At 47.5% G+C, this 17,627-nt stretch overlaps 1 protein-coding gene across 4 annotated transcripts in view; it reads left to right on the top strand.

Annotated features, from left to right (window-relative positions):
* Positions 1-17,627, top strand: part of SBNO1 (strawberry notch homolog 1) — a 1,077,952-nt gene that overhangs the window by 565,777 nt on the left and 494,548 nt on the right. For all 4 annotated transcript variants that reach the window (XM_069214997.1, XM_069214996.1, XM_069214993.1 and 1 more), the window contains one exon: positions 654-854. In XM_069214997.1, the coding sequence (XP_069071098.1) occupies positions 654-854 (201 nt within the window). The remainder of the gene's footprint in view (positions 1-653; positions 855-17,627) is intronic.

Below are 17,627 nucleotides of genomic sequence, written 5' to 3'. Positions count from 1 at the left end.
GTCTAAAAGATTTTGTTATGAAAATTCACATCCTAAATTAAAAAGTGTTGTTTCATACAAGGGTGACTTTTAATTTAGCTCACTTTCAATTGGCAGTTACTATATGTGGCTCCATGTTTTGGGCACCAAAAATAGTCATAGAAGAAATTGACGGCACAAGGGGGTTATATTGACTCAGTTAACATCACATCCAGTGGACGGCAGCGATACGGGGTCGTGCAATGTCCTCTTACGATGCACAGATGTGCTATGGGAAAAGAATTCCAGATCCATTCTCGTGCCTTAAGGAGTCTGAAGCTAGATCTTTTCTCTACCAGATAATGCGTTACCAAAAGTGAGCAACTTTTTTATCTAAAACATTACCAAGCATAAGTAACTTAGTTCTTTAGAAAACTTCAAAATTAAAGACCTAAAGTTTTGTTGCATGATTTTTTTTATCATTGAGTGCAACATGTTTGTGTCCATTTTTGCTTCAACCTAATTGAATTCAATATCTAGTTTGCCAAACTGTATATGCTTGCATTGGTTTGGATATTTAATCAAACTAATGATCATTACTCATTTTGTGTACAAGTGTGTAATCTAATATAAAAGTGAAAATCTTTGTCCAGTTTAAAGAGTAAAGAATTCACAAAAAATCACATCTTTCTCAGGTGACGATATAGAAAGGGAAGCTAAAAAACCACGCAAGGTTGGTGGTCTTGCTGGCAGTAGTTCTTCTGAAATGGACAGTGATTCGGATGCCTCAAACAAGGGAGTTTCTGACAACGAAAGTGTGAAATCTTTGAGTTCAGGAGAGGACGAAGATGATTTTAATCCATTTCGGGACGAATCAAGTGAGGAGGATGAAGATGGTAAGTGGGTGAAAATTATTTCAATAACTGCATTGTATCATGCATAGTTAAGTCACTTGTCAAAATTTAAATACCGAGACACCAACGTAGCTAATTAGTTAATTCTCCTCATTACTCAGAGTTGTACAATAAATGAAGTGAGGTCTGATGTTTCAATTAGGCAGCTGTAATACAAAAAAAGGCTTATACATTTGTCTCCACTTTTTGAAGAATGGTAACATTCATTTATTTTCTTCATTTGTTATAGCACTCTCCCTCCTTTGGTGCTGATGATGTTCTGGGAAATATCTACTGTTGGTGTTGTTGCTACATGTTGCCTTTTGCTTCCTGTGCTGTAAAAATGCGTTGAAATAGGATCAAACACTGCTACTGCTATTTCCCTAACTGATTACTTAATCTAGTGTAGAAGTGTCAGGATGTTCCAAAGGCAATTAGAGAGTCAAATGGTATTCTAATTGAGGCATGTATTGTAGTGTGTCGAGTTATGAGAAGTTTCCAGATAGAGGATTCAGGTGACCAAGCAGCTGCACTGGTAAATGAAGTTAAGACTGGGGCATAAACTTTGATTCAACCCATACCTTTCAAGGGAAGTAGTAGGGCGCGCTGAAATTTAAATTATGTTGGCAGAATTGGTGTCATTTTGGTAACTTTATGTAAGGAAATGTTTGAGCCATGTGTACGTGCAAGTACACATGCTGTGCATGGCTCCTGCCATTTAGTGTTGGGCCTGGATGTGTGCAAGTTGTTTTTCTTTGAAGAATTCTTCTCGTGTCACGAGGTACTGTGAATTTGCTTGAAATTTACATAGTCATTGGCTCCAGGTTTATTTCCACTTATGGGTTCTGATATGTGTTCCTGTGCTCTGGATCGATGCAGTCTGTGTTCCTTTCAGCCTTCTCAGTTTCTCTCTCTGTAGATATTGATTTTTATTGTGTTTTCCTGCTGTAGTATTGTGTCAGTGTCTGCTGTTTCATCCAGGGTGACTCTCCAGTCGACTTCTTCTCCGAGTGAGGCCTCACCTGTTGGGAGCCGTGTTCCCTTCCACTCGGTCTGGCTCACCATGTCTTGATTGTTGATTGTGATGGAACGTACACTTTTTCTATATTTCCCTTGGGGTTGTGCAAAATACAACTGGGCCGACCTCTGCCAGATCTGAAATCTTTGTCTCTTCCCCTTGAACACTGAGTCCTCTTGCGACATCTGTTGTGGGGTAGCATGGGGTTGGGGGGGGGGGGATGGAGAGACCATACATGACCCCCACAAAGAGACAAATAGGATTCCTATGATGTGGATCCACCGGGGGTTACAGATCTCGATCTTTACCCTGTGCAGCCCTCCACTCCACACAATACCATCTCCTACCACAAAGTCTTGAGTAGGGCTTACACAACAGATTACATCTAATTCCCTCGTGGTGCATACTTCTCATAAATAGGCAAAGGCTCAAGGCACCAGTAAAGGCCATGGTGCTCTACAGACTCCTACCCTGTGGGTTTCTTTTGCTTCTCAGCGTATCATGTAGTCTCCAAGACCACTTCCAGCAAAGCCTCCAAGTCTTTCGGCAGCCAACCTAACAAACTTCCACAAGATGATACTTCAGTGGTGCCTACTGTAGGAATAGTGGCAAAGGTGGCTCCCCAAAGGAGCTGCCCCAGCCAAGCAGTAACATGCAACTCCTCCCTGCGACAACACCTGTTGTGGGAAGCTTCAGATGTTCTTTCCTTTCTGATGGATACAACTACCTGTGGATTCCTCACCTGATGAATACTCCCATGGCGCCAGCATTTGACGGAAATCTTCTTACTAGTCTCTGCACGTCGACGAGGACGTCACTCTAGCCCACGCGACGCCGTCTGACGTCATACAGGCAATAAGAAGTCCTCGCCGACGTGCCGATGACAGTTCCCTTTTTTCCGTGCATTCGAAACGGTTATCTTCGAGGGAGTTACTGTTACCTTCGTGGTTACAGTGTATTGTCTGCTGCGTAGTCTTCTCTGCGGTAACAATGTCTCAGAGGAAGTCGGGTTTCAAGCCCTGTCGAGAGTGTGGGGGCAAGATGTCAGTTACAGATCCTCACTCCGACTGTCTATGGTGTTTGAGCTCCGACCACGACGTCTCGACTTGCGATTCATGTCAACACATGAATCCGAAGGCCCTCAAAGAGCGCGAGGCCAAGTTATTCATGGCAAAGTCAAAGAAGAAGGAGAAACATCATAAGAAGTCTTCTTCGCCAAGGTCTCACCGGCGTCATCGAGACTCCCGGCGCCGTAGAGACTCACGACGTCACTCCAGCAAGGAGTCTCATTCGAGGTCACCTTCGGCTCGGCGTCGGAGGACTTGGGAGGTCAGCCCCACGGTCACGCCGCATCCATCGACGCCGTTGCCCTCTCCGGCGTCACCGACTTCACCTGGTCAGGCGTCAGTGATTGAGGTGGTGCAGCCTCTTGTGTTTTCTCCGGCGTCGCAGACGTCGAGGCCGGCGTCGGGGTCGCCTTCGATCCAGGCACCCCAGTATCCGGCTTTTCCCACTCCTGGAGCCGATAGTACCGCGTTTCTTAATGCGATGTATACCATCTTTCAGCAGATGGCTCCAGGAGCTGCTCCGGCTGGTCCTTCGGGGCCCTTGGCCTTTTCGTTGGGTGATCCTGCGCCTCTTCGGCCGGCACCCTTTATGCCCTTTCTCCCTTTTGGGAATGTGGGCTCGGCGCCGGTGCCGGCGTCGGTGGCCGCTCCGGTGGCTTCGGATGTTTCGGCCCCGGAGGTTGCCCCTCCGTCGAAGTCAGGATTTTGCCCTGTGACTCCGGTTGGTCCATCGGCTCCAAGACCTCGTCCTCCGGCTCCTGCCTCGGCGCCGAAGCTGCCTGTGGCGCCGGACGCGGCGTCAGATGCTTCTGGAGATCGGCGCCGTTCTTCGACGTCGGCGGAGGCCATGTCGACTCCGCGTATCGAGGAGAGACTTCATTCGAGGAGGCGTGCTCTCCGTCTTTTAGAAGAGCAAGAGTACCAGCGAGTCCTAGAGGAGGGAGAGATTGAGGACTCTGGAGACGGACTGCATGGTCTGGATACAGCCAGTGGGCTGGACACTTCCCCTGAGTGGGACCTTTCATCTCCAGGGGAATATACGGAGGAGGCTGCTTCCTTTCATGCTGTGGTGAGGAAGGCAGCGAGCTTTTTGGACCTGCCTTTGCCGGTGGCAGAGGCAAAGCAGAATTTGCTGACAGAGGTATTGCATCCGGCCTCTGCTGCAGCTGAGCCTCTCTTGCCATTTAATGAGGCTTTGCTGGATCCGGTGTTGGAGGTGTGGAAGAAGCCGGTGTCTTCCTCGGCCGTTCATAGGGCTGTGGCCAGGAGGTATCGAGCTGCACCATCTGACCCTGGCTTTCTCTCTAGACACCCTACGCCGGAGAGCTTGGTGGTGCAAGCCTCCTGTTCCTCAAAGTCAGCGCCTGGTTCCTTCCCGACGGTGCCTGGAGACAGAGACTCCAAGAAACTGGATGCGCAGTCCAAGAAAATATTTTCGTCATGCAGTTTGGCGTTGAAGGCCACCAACGCCACGTGCATTCTGGGGAGGTACATCCATGCGCTGATGGATGATATTTCGTCTTCATTCACGGAGCTTCCCCAGGGTCTTTTGGATGTGGTCTCGGACGCCCAGGCTGCCGCGACCCAGATTATCCAGTCTGGGCTGGACACGACCGACTCGGTGGCCAGGGCGATGGGCACGGCTGTGGTGGCAAGAAGACAGGCCTGGCTCCGAAACTCAGGGTTCTCTGCGGATGTGCAGTCGACCCTGCTGGACCTCCCGTTTGATGGGGACAGACTGTTTGGAGCCAAGGCAGATTCGGCCTTGGAACGATTTAAGGAGAGCAGAGCCACAGCCAAATCGTTAGGACTGCAAGCTCCTTCTTCCTCTGCCTCTTCTAGAATTTTCAGGAGGTTTCGGGGATTTGGGCGTGGCTCTTATTCCTCTTCCTTTCGGGGGAGGTTCCAGCAACCCGCCTCTTCCCTCCCCTATAGGTCATTTAGAGGGAGGGGGAGGGGTGGGGTCCGTACCAGAGGAGCCTCTCAACAGCACTCTGCCTCTTCCTCGTCCTCTGGAGGGGTGCAGCAGGGGAAGCAGCCTTAGGCTTCCACCGTTTCCCACTCACTCCTCTCCTGTAGGGGGAAGATTACAGCGTTTTCTCCACAAGTGGAGGTCTATCACAACGGACACTTGGGTTCTCGGCATTGTGGGAAAAGGCTACGCCCTTCCCTTTCGGGAGTTCCCGCCCCTCATCCCGCCCCGCCCATCTTATTGTTCAGAAGAACACCTCCTGTTGCTAGAACAGGAGGTTCAAGTCCTCCTTTCAAAGGGCGCGGTAGAGTTGGTCCCAGAGCAGGAAAAGGGTTGAGGTTGTTACTCAAGATACTTCCTGATTCCCAAAAAGGATGGTCAGTTGAGACCAATCCTGGATCTGAGGATCTTGAATTGGTTCCTCAAACAGGAAAAGTTCAAGATGCTGACCCTAGCACAGGTGCTTTTGGCGTTGAACAAGGAAGATTGGATGGTGTCTGTCGACTTGCAGGATGCTTACTTTCATATCCCGATACTCAAGTCGCACAGGAAGTATCTCCGGTTTGTGGTAGGGTCGCAGCACTATCAGTTTGCGGTCCTCCCGTTTGGTCTTACTTCAGCACCTCGAGTCTTCACAAAGGTGATGTCAGTGGTTGCGGCGGAGCTCAGAAGGAAGGGGATAGCAGTATTCCCTTACTTGGACGACTGGTTGATCAAAGCCAAGTCCCCGGAGCTTGTGTCGCATCATCTGCAGTCAACAACCCAGTTGTTGTTCGACCTGGGCTTTTCGGTGAACGTGCCCAAATCTCACCTGGAGCCCTCTCAGCGCCTCCTGTTCATAGGGGCAGTACTGGATACAACATTGAGTCGAGCCTTTCCTCCGCCTCAGCGGATTCAAGATATTCAGGAATTGGTTCCAATGTTTCGAAATGGAGCGGTAGTTCCAGTCCTCAAGGTCCTTCGTCTGCTCGGTCTGTTCGCCTCCTGCATTCTGTTGGTCACGCATGCTCGCTGGCACATGAGGGCTCTTCAGTGGTGCCTCCGAAGGCAGTGGTCTCAACACAAGGGAGATTTAGAAGGTACTGTCAAGATCTCCAGAGATGCTGCTGTGGAATTGAAGTGGTGGATTGCGGGCAACAATCTTTCACAGGGGAAGCCGTTCGCGCAGTCGCCACCAGTGGCCACGGTAATAACGGATGCCTCCACCCTAGGATGGGGAGCTCATCTGGGGGATCTGGAGATCAAAGGGCTTTGGTCTCCAGAGGAACAGGTGTTTCATATCAATCTGTTGGAGTTACGGGCTGTACGTTTGGCTCTCAAGGCCTTCCTCCCATCCCTTCGTGGTCAGTCGGTACAGGTCCTGACGGACAATACTACCACGATGTGGTACATAAACAAACAGGGAGGAGTAGGGTCGTACCTTCTCTGCAGAGAAGCTCTTCGGCTATGGTCCTGGGCAAAGGACCATCAGATTTGCTTGGTGGCAAATCATCTGGCCGGGGTCTTGAATGTACGTGCGGACAGTCTCAGTCGCCAATTCTCGGCAGACCACGAGTGGCGTCTCCATCCAGATCAAGTCTGTTTAATCTTCCAGATGTGGGGGTTTCCTCGGATAGATCTGTTTGCCACTCGGGAGAACGCGCATTGCCCGTTATTCTGCAGCCTCCAGTATCCGATGCAGGGAGCGTTGGGGGACGCGTTTCAGATAACCTGGTGCGACCAGTTGCTTTACGCGTTTCCCCCCATACCCTTGATTCCTCGAGTGTTGAGGAAAATTCGCCAAGACCGGGCCCAAGTCATCTTAATAGCTCCGGATTGGCCAAGGAGGGTATGGTACTCCGACCTTCTCCAACTCTCACTGTGCCCTCCGCTCCGTCTCCCTCTCAGGGCAGACCTCCTCTCGCAGTCGCAGGGGCAGGTTTTACACCCCAACCTCCAGAGTCTGCACCTACATGCTTGGAGATTGAACGGGGCAACCTGAGTTCCTTCTCTCTCCCGCCTGATGTAGTGGATGTTATCTTAGCGGCCAGGCGACACTCCACTAAATCTATCTACGCTAATAGGTGGTCTAAATTTGTTATGTGGTGTGGAGAGAGACAGATTGATCCCTTACATGCTCATCTGTCACATGTTTTGTCTTTTGCACTGTCTCTAGCGCAGAAAGGTTGTGCAGTAGCTACCATTAAGGGTTATTTGTCGGCCTTGTCAGCCTTCATTTGTCTTCCAGACCAACCATCGTTATTTAAATCCCCTATTGTTCTCAGATTCTTGAAAGGTCTTCTGAATCAATATCCTCCAAAACCATTCGTTATGCCTCAATGGGATTTGTCCTTGGTCCTGACTTTCCTTATGGGGTCCCCTTTTGAGCCTATGCATTCTTGCCCCTTAAGGTATTTGGTTATTAAAACAGTATTCCTGGTAGCTATAACATCTGCAAGGAGAGTGAGTGAGTTGCAGGCCTTATCGGTTAAACCCCCTTATATAACGTTTTATGGGGATAAGGTGGTGTTGAGGACCAAGGCTGCTTTCCTTCCGAAGGTTGTTTCACCCTTCCATTTGGCTCAGACAATCACTTTGTCCACGTTTTATCCTCCGCCTCATCCTTCAAAGGAGGAAGAAAGACTACATCGCCTGGACCCAAAAAGGGCGTTGAGCTTCTATATCGACAGAATGAAGGATATCAGGCTGGAGGATCAGCTGTTTGTCGGATACGTGGGCAAGAGGAGAGGAAAGGCAGTCCACAAGAGAACACTCTCCAGGTGGGTTGTTCTTTGCATTAAAATCTGTTACTCTTTGGCAAAGAAGGATCCGCCTGAGGGCATTAGAGCTCACTCCACCAGAGCTAAGTCGGCCTCTTCGGCCTTGGCCAGGGGTGTTCCTGTGGTTGACATCTGCAAGGCCGCAACTTGGTCGTCCCTTCACACTTTTGTGAAACATTACTGTTTGGACTCTGAGGTCAGAAGGGACGGTCATTTTGCACGGTCAGTGCTGCAGGATTTCTTGGTTTGACCATTTAGGCACCCACCGCCGGGCGTGGTACTGCTTTGGGACTCTATTCATCAGGTGAGGAATCCACAGGTAGTTGTATCCATCAGAAGAACGAGTTACTTACCTTCGGTAACGACTTTTCTGGTGGATACATTAGCTACCTGTGGATTCCTCACGGTCCCACCCGCCTCCCCGTTGCCTTTTTGGTCTCTCCAAGCAATCCTTGAGTGTGCTCCTTTTGGTCTTCAAAGTTGCAATACATTTTGCATGTATGATATTTGTATATATGTGTATATGTATATATAAATCTATATATATATTGGATATATACATGATTCGTATGTATAAATATATTTATTTGTTTAAAAAAAAAAAAAAAAAAAAGGTTATATTAAATCTACAGCTATTTTATTGCAATGTTGTGTGATTTACAATATTAAGAGATGTTGCTTTGCTCTTTCATTGCATGGGTTATTATTATTATTCTCATGCACGTAAAAAATGTTGGTACTGTCATCGGCACGTCGGCGAGGACTTCTTATTGCCTGTATGACGTCAGACGGCGTCGCGTGGGCTAGAGTGACGTCCTCGTCGACGTGCAGAGACTAGTAAGAAGATTTCCGTCAAATGCTGGCGCCATGGGAGTATTCATCAGGTGAGGAATCCACAGGTAGCTAATGTATCCACCAGAAAAGTCGTTACCGAAGGTAAGTAACTCGTTCGTCTGGCAACCTATCACCTCAGACTAGTGGGTGCTATACGTCATCCAAAATGGTTACTACCTGGAGATTATTTCTACCCCACTCCACAGAGAAGTCCTCTTCCCAGAACATCACCTCTTACTTACTGAGGAGGGCAAAGAGTTCCTTCTCAAAGGGGCTTTAGAGCCCATGCTACAGCATTGGTAGGGCTTGTGGTGTATTCCTGCTACTTCCTCATTCCCAAGAAGGACGGGCCCGTCAGGCCCATCTTGACCCCTGCAAAAGTACATCCTATTGGAACACTTCCATATGGTCACTTCATGATGTAATTTCACTGCTATAGCAAGGTGTTTTCATGGGTCCATTGATCTGGCGCCTACTTCCACATCTCAATTTATCTAGCACTTCGGTGCTACCTCCTATTTATGGTTTCAAACGCTACCTTTTCAAGATACTGCCATTCAGGGTCACCACCATACCTCTGGTTTTTACAAAATGTTTTGCGGTGGTAGCCACGCACCTGTGAAGCCAAGGCATCCACGTAGTCTCATACCTTGATGATTGGCTGATGTGTGCTACTCAACAGCGGAGTCATGCACACACCCAAGCTACTATAAACCTGCTTTATGAACTGGGCTTTACTATCAACTCTGTAAAGTCCTATCTTCAGCCCCTCAAATCCAACCCTATTTGGAAGCCATCCTCAATGCAGTGGTTAACAAAGCCTATCCCAGTCTGGTGGGAGTCCAGCCCTTTTGTGCATTGCTCCTTTTTCAGTCAAATCCAGAGGTCACAGTCCAGACAGTCATGCCCGTCCTAGACATGATCACCTCCTGCACTGCCATAGTACTGCATGCACAATAACACGTGCCTGCTGCAGAAATGGCTATCGCTGAAATGGTTTTGAAGTGAGGGTCATTGGGAAGATCTAATGTTGGTCAGCCGCCACACATTGCTTTCTGCAGTGGTGGAACACCAACAATTTGTTGCAAAGGTGGTCTTTTTTTCCACCCAGTTCCACAGATTGCCATTACAACAAGTGCATTGCTCAGTGAGTGAGAGGTGCACATACAAACCCAAATTGTCCATATTCACTGGGATCCACAAAATAGCCTTGCTGTAGCAGTGGAATGACATCCTGAAGAGTGACCATATACAAATGTTGATCTCCTGAACGAGTATGTCATATCAGTTCATTTCCATATGGTCACTAGCTGCTAGTTGTCCACATAGCCCTCAAGGCCTACCTTCCTCACATAGTGAACAAGGTGCCCCTCTTCCAGATGGACATGAGAGCAATGAATTTTATACAGAAGCAGGGAGGCACTTGGTCTACCCAGCTTTCTTAGATAGCTCAGTCCATCTGGGCTCTCCACCGCATTATCCACCTGCTGGCAGAATACATCCCGGAGGTGGACAACAATTTTGCCTTATAGCAGGATGCGGCAAGAGGTCCATGAGTTGGAACTCCAGCAGATAGACCTTCTTCAGTACTTCCAGCGATTGGGGGGGGAGGGGGTCTGACGAGGACCTCTTTGCCATGGCCGAAGATGCAAAATGCCCAAACTTTGTCTCCAGATTCCCAGTCCCAGAATTCATTAGCAATGTACTATGGATGAACTGGTCAAGGATTTTTTCCCAAGTTTTCTGCCTCTCCCTCTCCTTCTGTTTGTGGGTTGACAGCTAGGGCGAACCTCCCTCACTCTCATCCCAGTGGCTCCCACTTGGGCCATACAACACTGGTTGACCACTTTCAACAAGCTTTCAGTGGTTCCGCAAGAGACTCCCCAACAGGGACTGTGAACTGTGGAGAAATCGGGCATTCTTGTGCTCAGGCTCCTGAAGTCTTATTTTGGTTACCTCAGTCTACCTCCTGAATACAGGAATAGTCTCAAAGAAGCATGCAGGCTCACTACTCGCAGCAGCTACACTGCCAAATGGAAAAGGTTTGTCTGCTAAACCCTAAATAACCAAGTTGATCCCTTGACAGCCAGTGTTCAGAAACAGTTTACCTACTACACCTCCAAACATGTGGACTAGCCTTCATCCTCCATTTGTCCACTTAGTTGCTGTGGCTGCTTATCTCCAAAATAAGCAACATGTCTTCCTCTTTAGGATTTCAGTCATTAAAGCTTTTACGGAGGGATTCAGAAGAGTCTTTTCTCTCCAAGTGCCTCCTACCCCACTGTGGGATATTAACGTTGTCCTCACAAGACTTATGGGTCCCCCTTTTTGGCCCCTTCAGTTATGTCCCCTTCAATTTCTCTCTTGGAAAGTAGTTTTCCCTGGTGCCAGTCACATCATTGAGATGTGTCGGCGAGCTCCAAACTTTAACTTTGCAAGAAACTTCTTTCAGGTTCATAAAGATAGTCTTCCTTCACACTAACCCTACATTTCTTCCTAAGGTGGTTTCTTCTCTCCACCTTAACCAGTTTAAAGAACATTTTTCTTTACTCAACCTGAATGGTGCAGAAAAGGCTTTTAATGCCATAGATGTTAAGAAAACCTTAATATATTATATGAATAGGGTGAAACCCTTTCGAAAAACTCAACAACGGTTTGTTGTTTTTTCTTAACCGCATTGGAGAAAAGACTTATCAAAATCAGACATACCCTTTCACTAAACACCACTGTATAGACTTATTATACCACCAACAAACCACTGGTGGTCAGACTGTACTTCGTACTCTTTCAGTCTTCTACAACATCTACAGGCTAGCAACTGCTTGGGGGAGGACTGCTTTACTATGTATGTGCATGTGTATCTACAGCCACAAATGCCTCAAATGGAAAAAGTTATTTACTCTGTAAGAACCTGTTTGTAGCATATAGTGCTGTTGTTTTAACATACACTCACCCTCCTCCCAAATGCCTATGGTTGCAGGTTTGGCACACCTGGAGTCCTCTCCTGTCTGGCAGGAGTCCAGTTGCCACTGGACTACCATGTGTCTATTGTTGCTGTCACAGGCCAATCCTTCCTGGGTTGATAACTCGGGTTCTGAGGGTCGCATCAACTCTCCAACAGCCCTTCTGGGCCCAGTGAACTCGTGTGCAGTTCTGTGGTTTGATTATTGGTCTTTGGTACAGCACGGCGGCGTTGGTAGCGGCTTGAAGACTTTACTCGCCACAGGTGTCTTCAGCTGTGAACAAGAAGCTAGTCAGCTGGCCCTTGGTGTTTTCTTGCCTTGACTGGGCTCTGGAGACCACTTCTCCCTCAGCAGGACACAGCAGGCAAAGTTCTTCTCTTTGCTAGCCACCGGATGCAGACTTTTTGCTGGGCACTTGGTACAGCAGGGCAGTCCTCCTTCGGTTCTTCTTCCAAGTAGGTCAAGATCTAAATTCTGGGTTCCAGAGTGTGCCCTTTTGATCATCAGTAAATTCCCTCCTGGTAGGATGTGGTTGGCAGTTAATGGGCTACTAGGTGCCCTCACTCCTGATGTCCACTTCATGTGACATCTGGCCACATGTGGCATGTGTGGCATCTGGCTATCCCAGGATACACCTTTCTGCCCCCTCCAATATAGCATGACCCCTCTCTCGACACTCAGAGCTCCTTTGCCCATACCCCAGTGTCAGTCTGTTTAAACAATAGAGTAGCCATTCTCCCAAGGATTACCCATTTGCCCTTCAAAAGCGGCTTCTACTTTGAACCTCGCCTTTTGGGATAACACCCGTGTGGCTCCCTGCAGGAGGGAGGTAACACATTTCTACCATGCAGACCCTTGTTGTGTCCTTTTCTGGGAGTTGTTAACTCATCTCCTCATGAGGGCAGAAAGCAGTCTGAAGGACAGGCCCCCGTGTACATCAGTAAACTGGCACTGAAACCTTGAGAAATTAAAGGGCAACTTCAAAAGCTGCACTTTCCCCACCATTGACATGAAATTTTATTTAACCATTAAATCGGGTTTAATGCACTGATTCTTTTGATACCAAACAGTACCAACCTTGGTAGTCCCAATCAGAAGTTAGTAGGTCTGGGTGCCAGCCTGTAGCTCTGTATTTGCCAATGGGGCTACCAGCCTTTGCACAGTAAAAACGGCAAATTAGGGTTTTAGCTGCTGGAATGTAAAAGTACAGGTTCCACTTTTTAACTTACCGCACCCTGCCTTAGGGCTCGGTAGGCCTCCCTTAAGGGTGGCTTACATACATTAATAAAGGAAGTTCGAGCTTGGCCATTACTTTAAATGGAAAAGTAGAGTTAGCAGTTTTAAAGTGCCCTTCCTGGCTGCAGTGGCAGACTAGGAGTCATGTTTTACCTTGTACTCGTGGAGGGGTCCATCTAGTGCTGCAGTCCATGAGAGACCTCAGCCTACAGGCACTGGGTACCCCGGTGCAATATAGTAGGGGCAAATAAGTGCGTCATGTTATAACTGGAAACATGCCAATTAAATATACACCATTTTAAGGACCATAGCACATTTGCTTAGTCCTGTTTAGCCGGGCTCAGGGCATTTCAGAGTCATTACATTGTTCGGTTCAGCTTTGCGTTGGAGGTGCAGTGTTTTGAAAGCTAGCTGTAGTTCCTTTTAATGCATGTTATCAAAAAACATTTCAGGTAGGTTTTTGTGTTTTTACTTGTCGACTGCTAAGCTGATTTATTATTTTTTTTAAACAAAAAACTAAAGTCTGAAAGTGAGCAGCACTGTTTTGAACGTGAGCAACCAGAAGTAAACTGTGAATTACATTTTTTTTTTTTTGAGTTTTTACCCAAACGGACCATTTGGGTACATTTTTGAGTGAGAATCATTTTGCGTGATTGTGTAATTTTGTGAATATTTCTGGTAATTTTTCTTAATTACCTTACAATAAATCACACGAGTTTCACAAACACCTAGTCAGTAGTCGAAATAACCAACTTTCAACTGTCTGCAGTCATAGGCTCCTTAGTTGTATCAACTTTCTCAACATATTCTTCTTGTAGAGATTAACTGAAAGTTCCTCACCTTCTTGAATATTGTCTGGGTATCGTACTGGAACTGAAATCATTTTTCAGCAGTAGCTCCGGGCACTGGTAGATGATGTCATGAGGCTCTGCACTGATGGAGTTCCACTTCCTGAATGATGTGCAAAGACTAAAGGCACCTCCATGTGCACCAACGTCAGTTTCCTTTGTTTCCCGCCACCTGACTTGGACCTGTAGCTACGTCTTACCTCTTTGAGACCATTTTACCTCAGATTTACATTGTGCAAGGGAAATGTCACCACCTTACCCCAGCGACTGGTTTTAAAACCTGTGAGGACTGTCGCAAGCAAATGTTTGTGCTTCAAAGTTAGCAAAGCCACAGCCTTGGCCTTGTCTGCTCCGCCACTCGGACTTAATCAGCCCTTTTGATCCTGCTTTGGCACTTGGAAGGGTATCCTCTTACAGACAGCCAATTCAGCCTCAGCAGGACTTCCAGCCATTTCGCGGCTTTCGCACACAATGAATCCTACTGTCAGGGACAGCGCTCCAGTCAGTCCACTGCACCCACCAACTAACTCACCTCTCCCCCACCCACCAACCAACCCCCTTAAATGTGCCCTTAATGTTGCATAGCCTCCTGTTTGGAGGCAGGATCCAACAGACTACCAAGCTGGCAGGCCATAACTTATGTCAGATGGGTCCTACAAAGTATCTGGAAAGGGTACACTCTACACTTCCTGACCTCCCCATCGCACCTTCTACCTTCCTCTGAATGCCAGACCATCTGTCTGTCTTTTGGCAGGAAGTACAAGCCCTTTTGGCCAAAGGGGCTATCAAAAAGGTGCATGTATTGAAAGTGGGTTGTGGTTGTTAATCATGCAACTTTCTGGTGCTGAAAAAGGATGGAGTCCTCGGTCCTATTTTAGACCTGCACCCTTAGGTGTACGTTACTCAGGGAGGTTGACTTGATGCTGACCCCGATCATCTTTGTCGTCGACCCTTGAGACTGGATGGTAGCGTTGGAGCTGCAGACTGCTTATTTTCACATTTCAGTCCTGCAGGTCCACAGGTGCTATCTGCGGTTTATGGTACATGAGCTTTTTCAGTTAAATGTGCCCCTTTTTGTCTCAGCAGTGCTCTTCAGGTATTCATAAACAGTAATGTCATTGGTGGTAGCATAGTTTTGGAGGTCATGGGTTCCAGTCTTCCTTACGCTGACAATTAGTTGTCAGGTTCACCCCAGGGAGTAGTCCTCCTCCTCCAGACTACTTTGAACCTACTGACATCTTTGGGGTTCACTGTCAACTTGGGAAAGTTAGATCCGAGTCCTTCTCAGATTCCCACTTTCATTTGAGCCATTCCGGCCACTGTTCAGTTTTGTCCCTTTCATCTTGAAAAGTGTCCGAGTCCTTGATTTCAGTGACGTAATCTGAGGCTTCTGGAACTGACGGCATCTTCCAGCCTCTTGTGGAAGTATGCCAGGAGGGATTTGAAACCTCAGTGGGTCCGGCAACAATGGGAACTCTTCATTCACTTTCAGATTTCAGAGGAGAAACCGAGATCTGCACTGGTGGTTGCTGGACCTTGATTGGATCAGCAGCAGACCACCCAGAACTGACAGTGGTGACAGATGCATCATTTCTGGGTTTCAGCAGCCACTTGTTAGAGCTGGAGATCAGAGGCATCTGATCTCTGGTGGAGTCCTGGCTCCATATCAACCCTCTGGAGTGGAGGTCCTTCCAGTTTACATTTAAAACCTCCCATCTGTTCATCAAGGGGAAACTGGCACAGGTGCTCATGGATAACGCCTCATCGATTTGACAATGCAACAAACAGGGCGGAGATGGGTCGTTGACCCTATGCCAGGAGTGTTTGTGCCTCTGGAAATGGCTGGACCACAAATTAATGTTCCTTGAGGTGAACCACCTGGAGGGTCTTTGAATGTCAGGCCGAATGAGTTCAGCCATCTGCACCTAATAGATCACAAGTTGCCGTCACACCCAGAGCTGGTGCCAAGTTTTTTTTTCTGCAAATAGGGATAGCCTTGGGTCGATCTGTTCACCATTGCCAAGAACACGCAATGCCAGTATTTCTGCACATTTGCGTTCCTAAGACATCCCTCTCTGAGATGTTCCTCCTAAGGTGGGACTTGGGAGTCCTGTATATGCTTTCCTATGTATACTCCTTAAGCCCAGAGTTGTGAAGATGATCAGGGAACAAGTAGGCCTAATTTATCCTAGTGGCCCTGGACTGGGCAGAGATAATATTGCTCCTGGGCATTGCCATCTGTTGTCCGATTAGTCTGCCCTCTCGGAGGATCCATTGCTTTTGATCATTCTCCTGGCTTCTGACGCGCAGTGGGATCTTAATTTGGTCCTGACCTTTTTGATGTGCGCTCCTTTCAATCTTCTGCTCAACTGTCCCCTCCTGCTTTGCACTTTGAAAACAGCTTTTCTTGTTACAATTACATGTGAGCAAACTGCAGGTCTTATCCTCTAAGCCCCCTACCCCTCTATATATCGTAACAAAGTGGTGCTTAGTGCAAGGGCCTTTTTTTTTTTTGCCAGAAGTGGTCACACCCTTGCATGTAGGCAAATTAATCATCCTGCCTACTTTTTACACACACGTTCTTCTAGAGAGATGCCACCGCCAACCCAAAAAGAGCATTGGCGTTCCACCTTGGTCATACCCGTGAGTTCTGGGTGGATGAGCAACTCTATTTGGGGTATGTGGTTGTGAAGAAAGGGTCAGGAGGTGCAGAAGCGAGCCATCTCATTGAGTTTTGCTCTGCATCAAGATCTGCGATCCACTGGCCAAAAAGCAACCTTCTGAGGGCTTGTGAGCGCGTTCCGCCAGAGCTAAAGTTGCGACCACTGCATAAGCATGCAGAGTTGGACATCTGTCAGGCAGCAACATTGGCGCACTTTTACCAAACATTACTGCCCGGACAGTCATGTACATAGGGATGAGCATTTTGCCTGTGTAGTTCTGCGGGACGTTTACATTTGTAATTGGTTCACAGACCCACCTTTGGGAATGGTATTGCTTGCATATCTATTCAAAGGTTTGGAATCTGCAGCTAGATATAGCAGATAAAGTTACTTACCTTTGAGTAGTGCCTTATCTGGTAGAGACTATATCTAGCTGCAAATTTCTTACTGACCCAGGTATCGTCCTCGCACTGTAAATGGCATTCTAGGTGCAGGGACTTCCCTTTCAGGGCCCTAGTTTTGACACACCAGTGGTCCGTTTTTCTTCATCGCTCCACGCTTCTGGTGTGGAAGGTTGTGGAAAAAAACTGACGAAGTGCCTGGGTGGTGCCTATATAGGAACCGTGACGTTGTTTCTGGCGTGAGTGATACAGACATGGAGCTGATTCAAGGTAAGGAATCCGCAGCTAGATATCATCTCTACCAGGTAAGGCGTTACTGAAGGTAAGTAACTTGTTCTTTTGTGCCTGTGTGTTAGTCATGTAACACAAATACCCACAAACATACCTCTACAAAAGCACAAAACCGGCAAGTAAAAAAATAGCAGTTTTTCTTAGATTCACTTACTCTAAAGCAAAGGAGTGACTGAGGAAGTACAATTATTTCAGCAGGTCCTAGGTGTCTACTACAAGTTCTTTCTAATACTAAATAAGAAGGGTATGCTACCTGGTGTACTGCATATCTTGAACCCTCTTCTACAGACCACCTATTTCAAAATTACATTGTTGTGAGGTGATCCTGCTTCTACTGGGAGGCAACTTCTTTGTAGCTCTCGACCTCAAGGATTCAGGCATGCATATTCCAGTGCTTCTACGTCATTGCAAGTAACTAATTATTGGTAGAATCCGTGCATTATCAATGATTTTGTCCGTCTGCATAAAATCTACATTACAAGTCTTCATGAAGTGTTAGTATGATAAATTAATGTTCGATGGCATCTGTCGCTGTAGATACACATGTTCTGCATAGCTCGCCATCTGGTGTTGGGTCGGAGTGTTACAAGTTGTTTTTCTTCGAAGAAGTCTTTCGAGTCACGGGACCGAGTGACTCCTCCTTCTGTCTCCATTGCGCATGGGTGTCGACTCCATCTTCGATTGTTTTCTTTCCGCCATCGGGTTCGGACGTGTTCCTGTCGCT

The sequence above is a fragment of the Pleurodeles waltl genome, chromosome 11 (genome assembly GCF_031143425.1).
Source record: "Pleurodeles waltl isolate 20211129_DDA chromosome 11, aPleWal1.hap1.20221129, whole genome shotgun sequence".
Taxonomy (NCBI): Eukaryota; Metazoa; Chordata; class Amphibia; order Caudata; family Salamandridae; genus Pleurodeles; species Pleurodeles waltl.
Note: the sequence above shows the minus strand (reverse complement) of the source record. Positions and strands in the feature narration are given on the sequence as shown.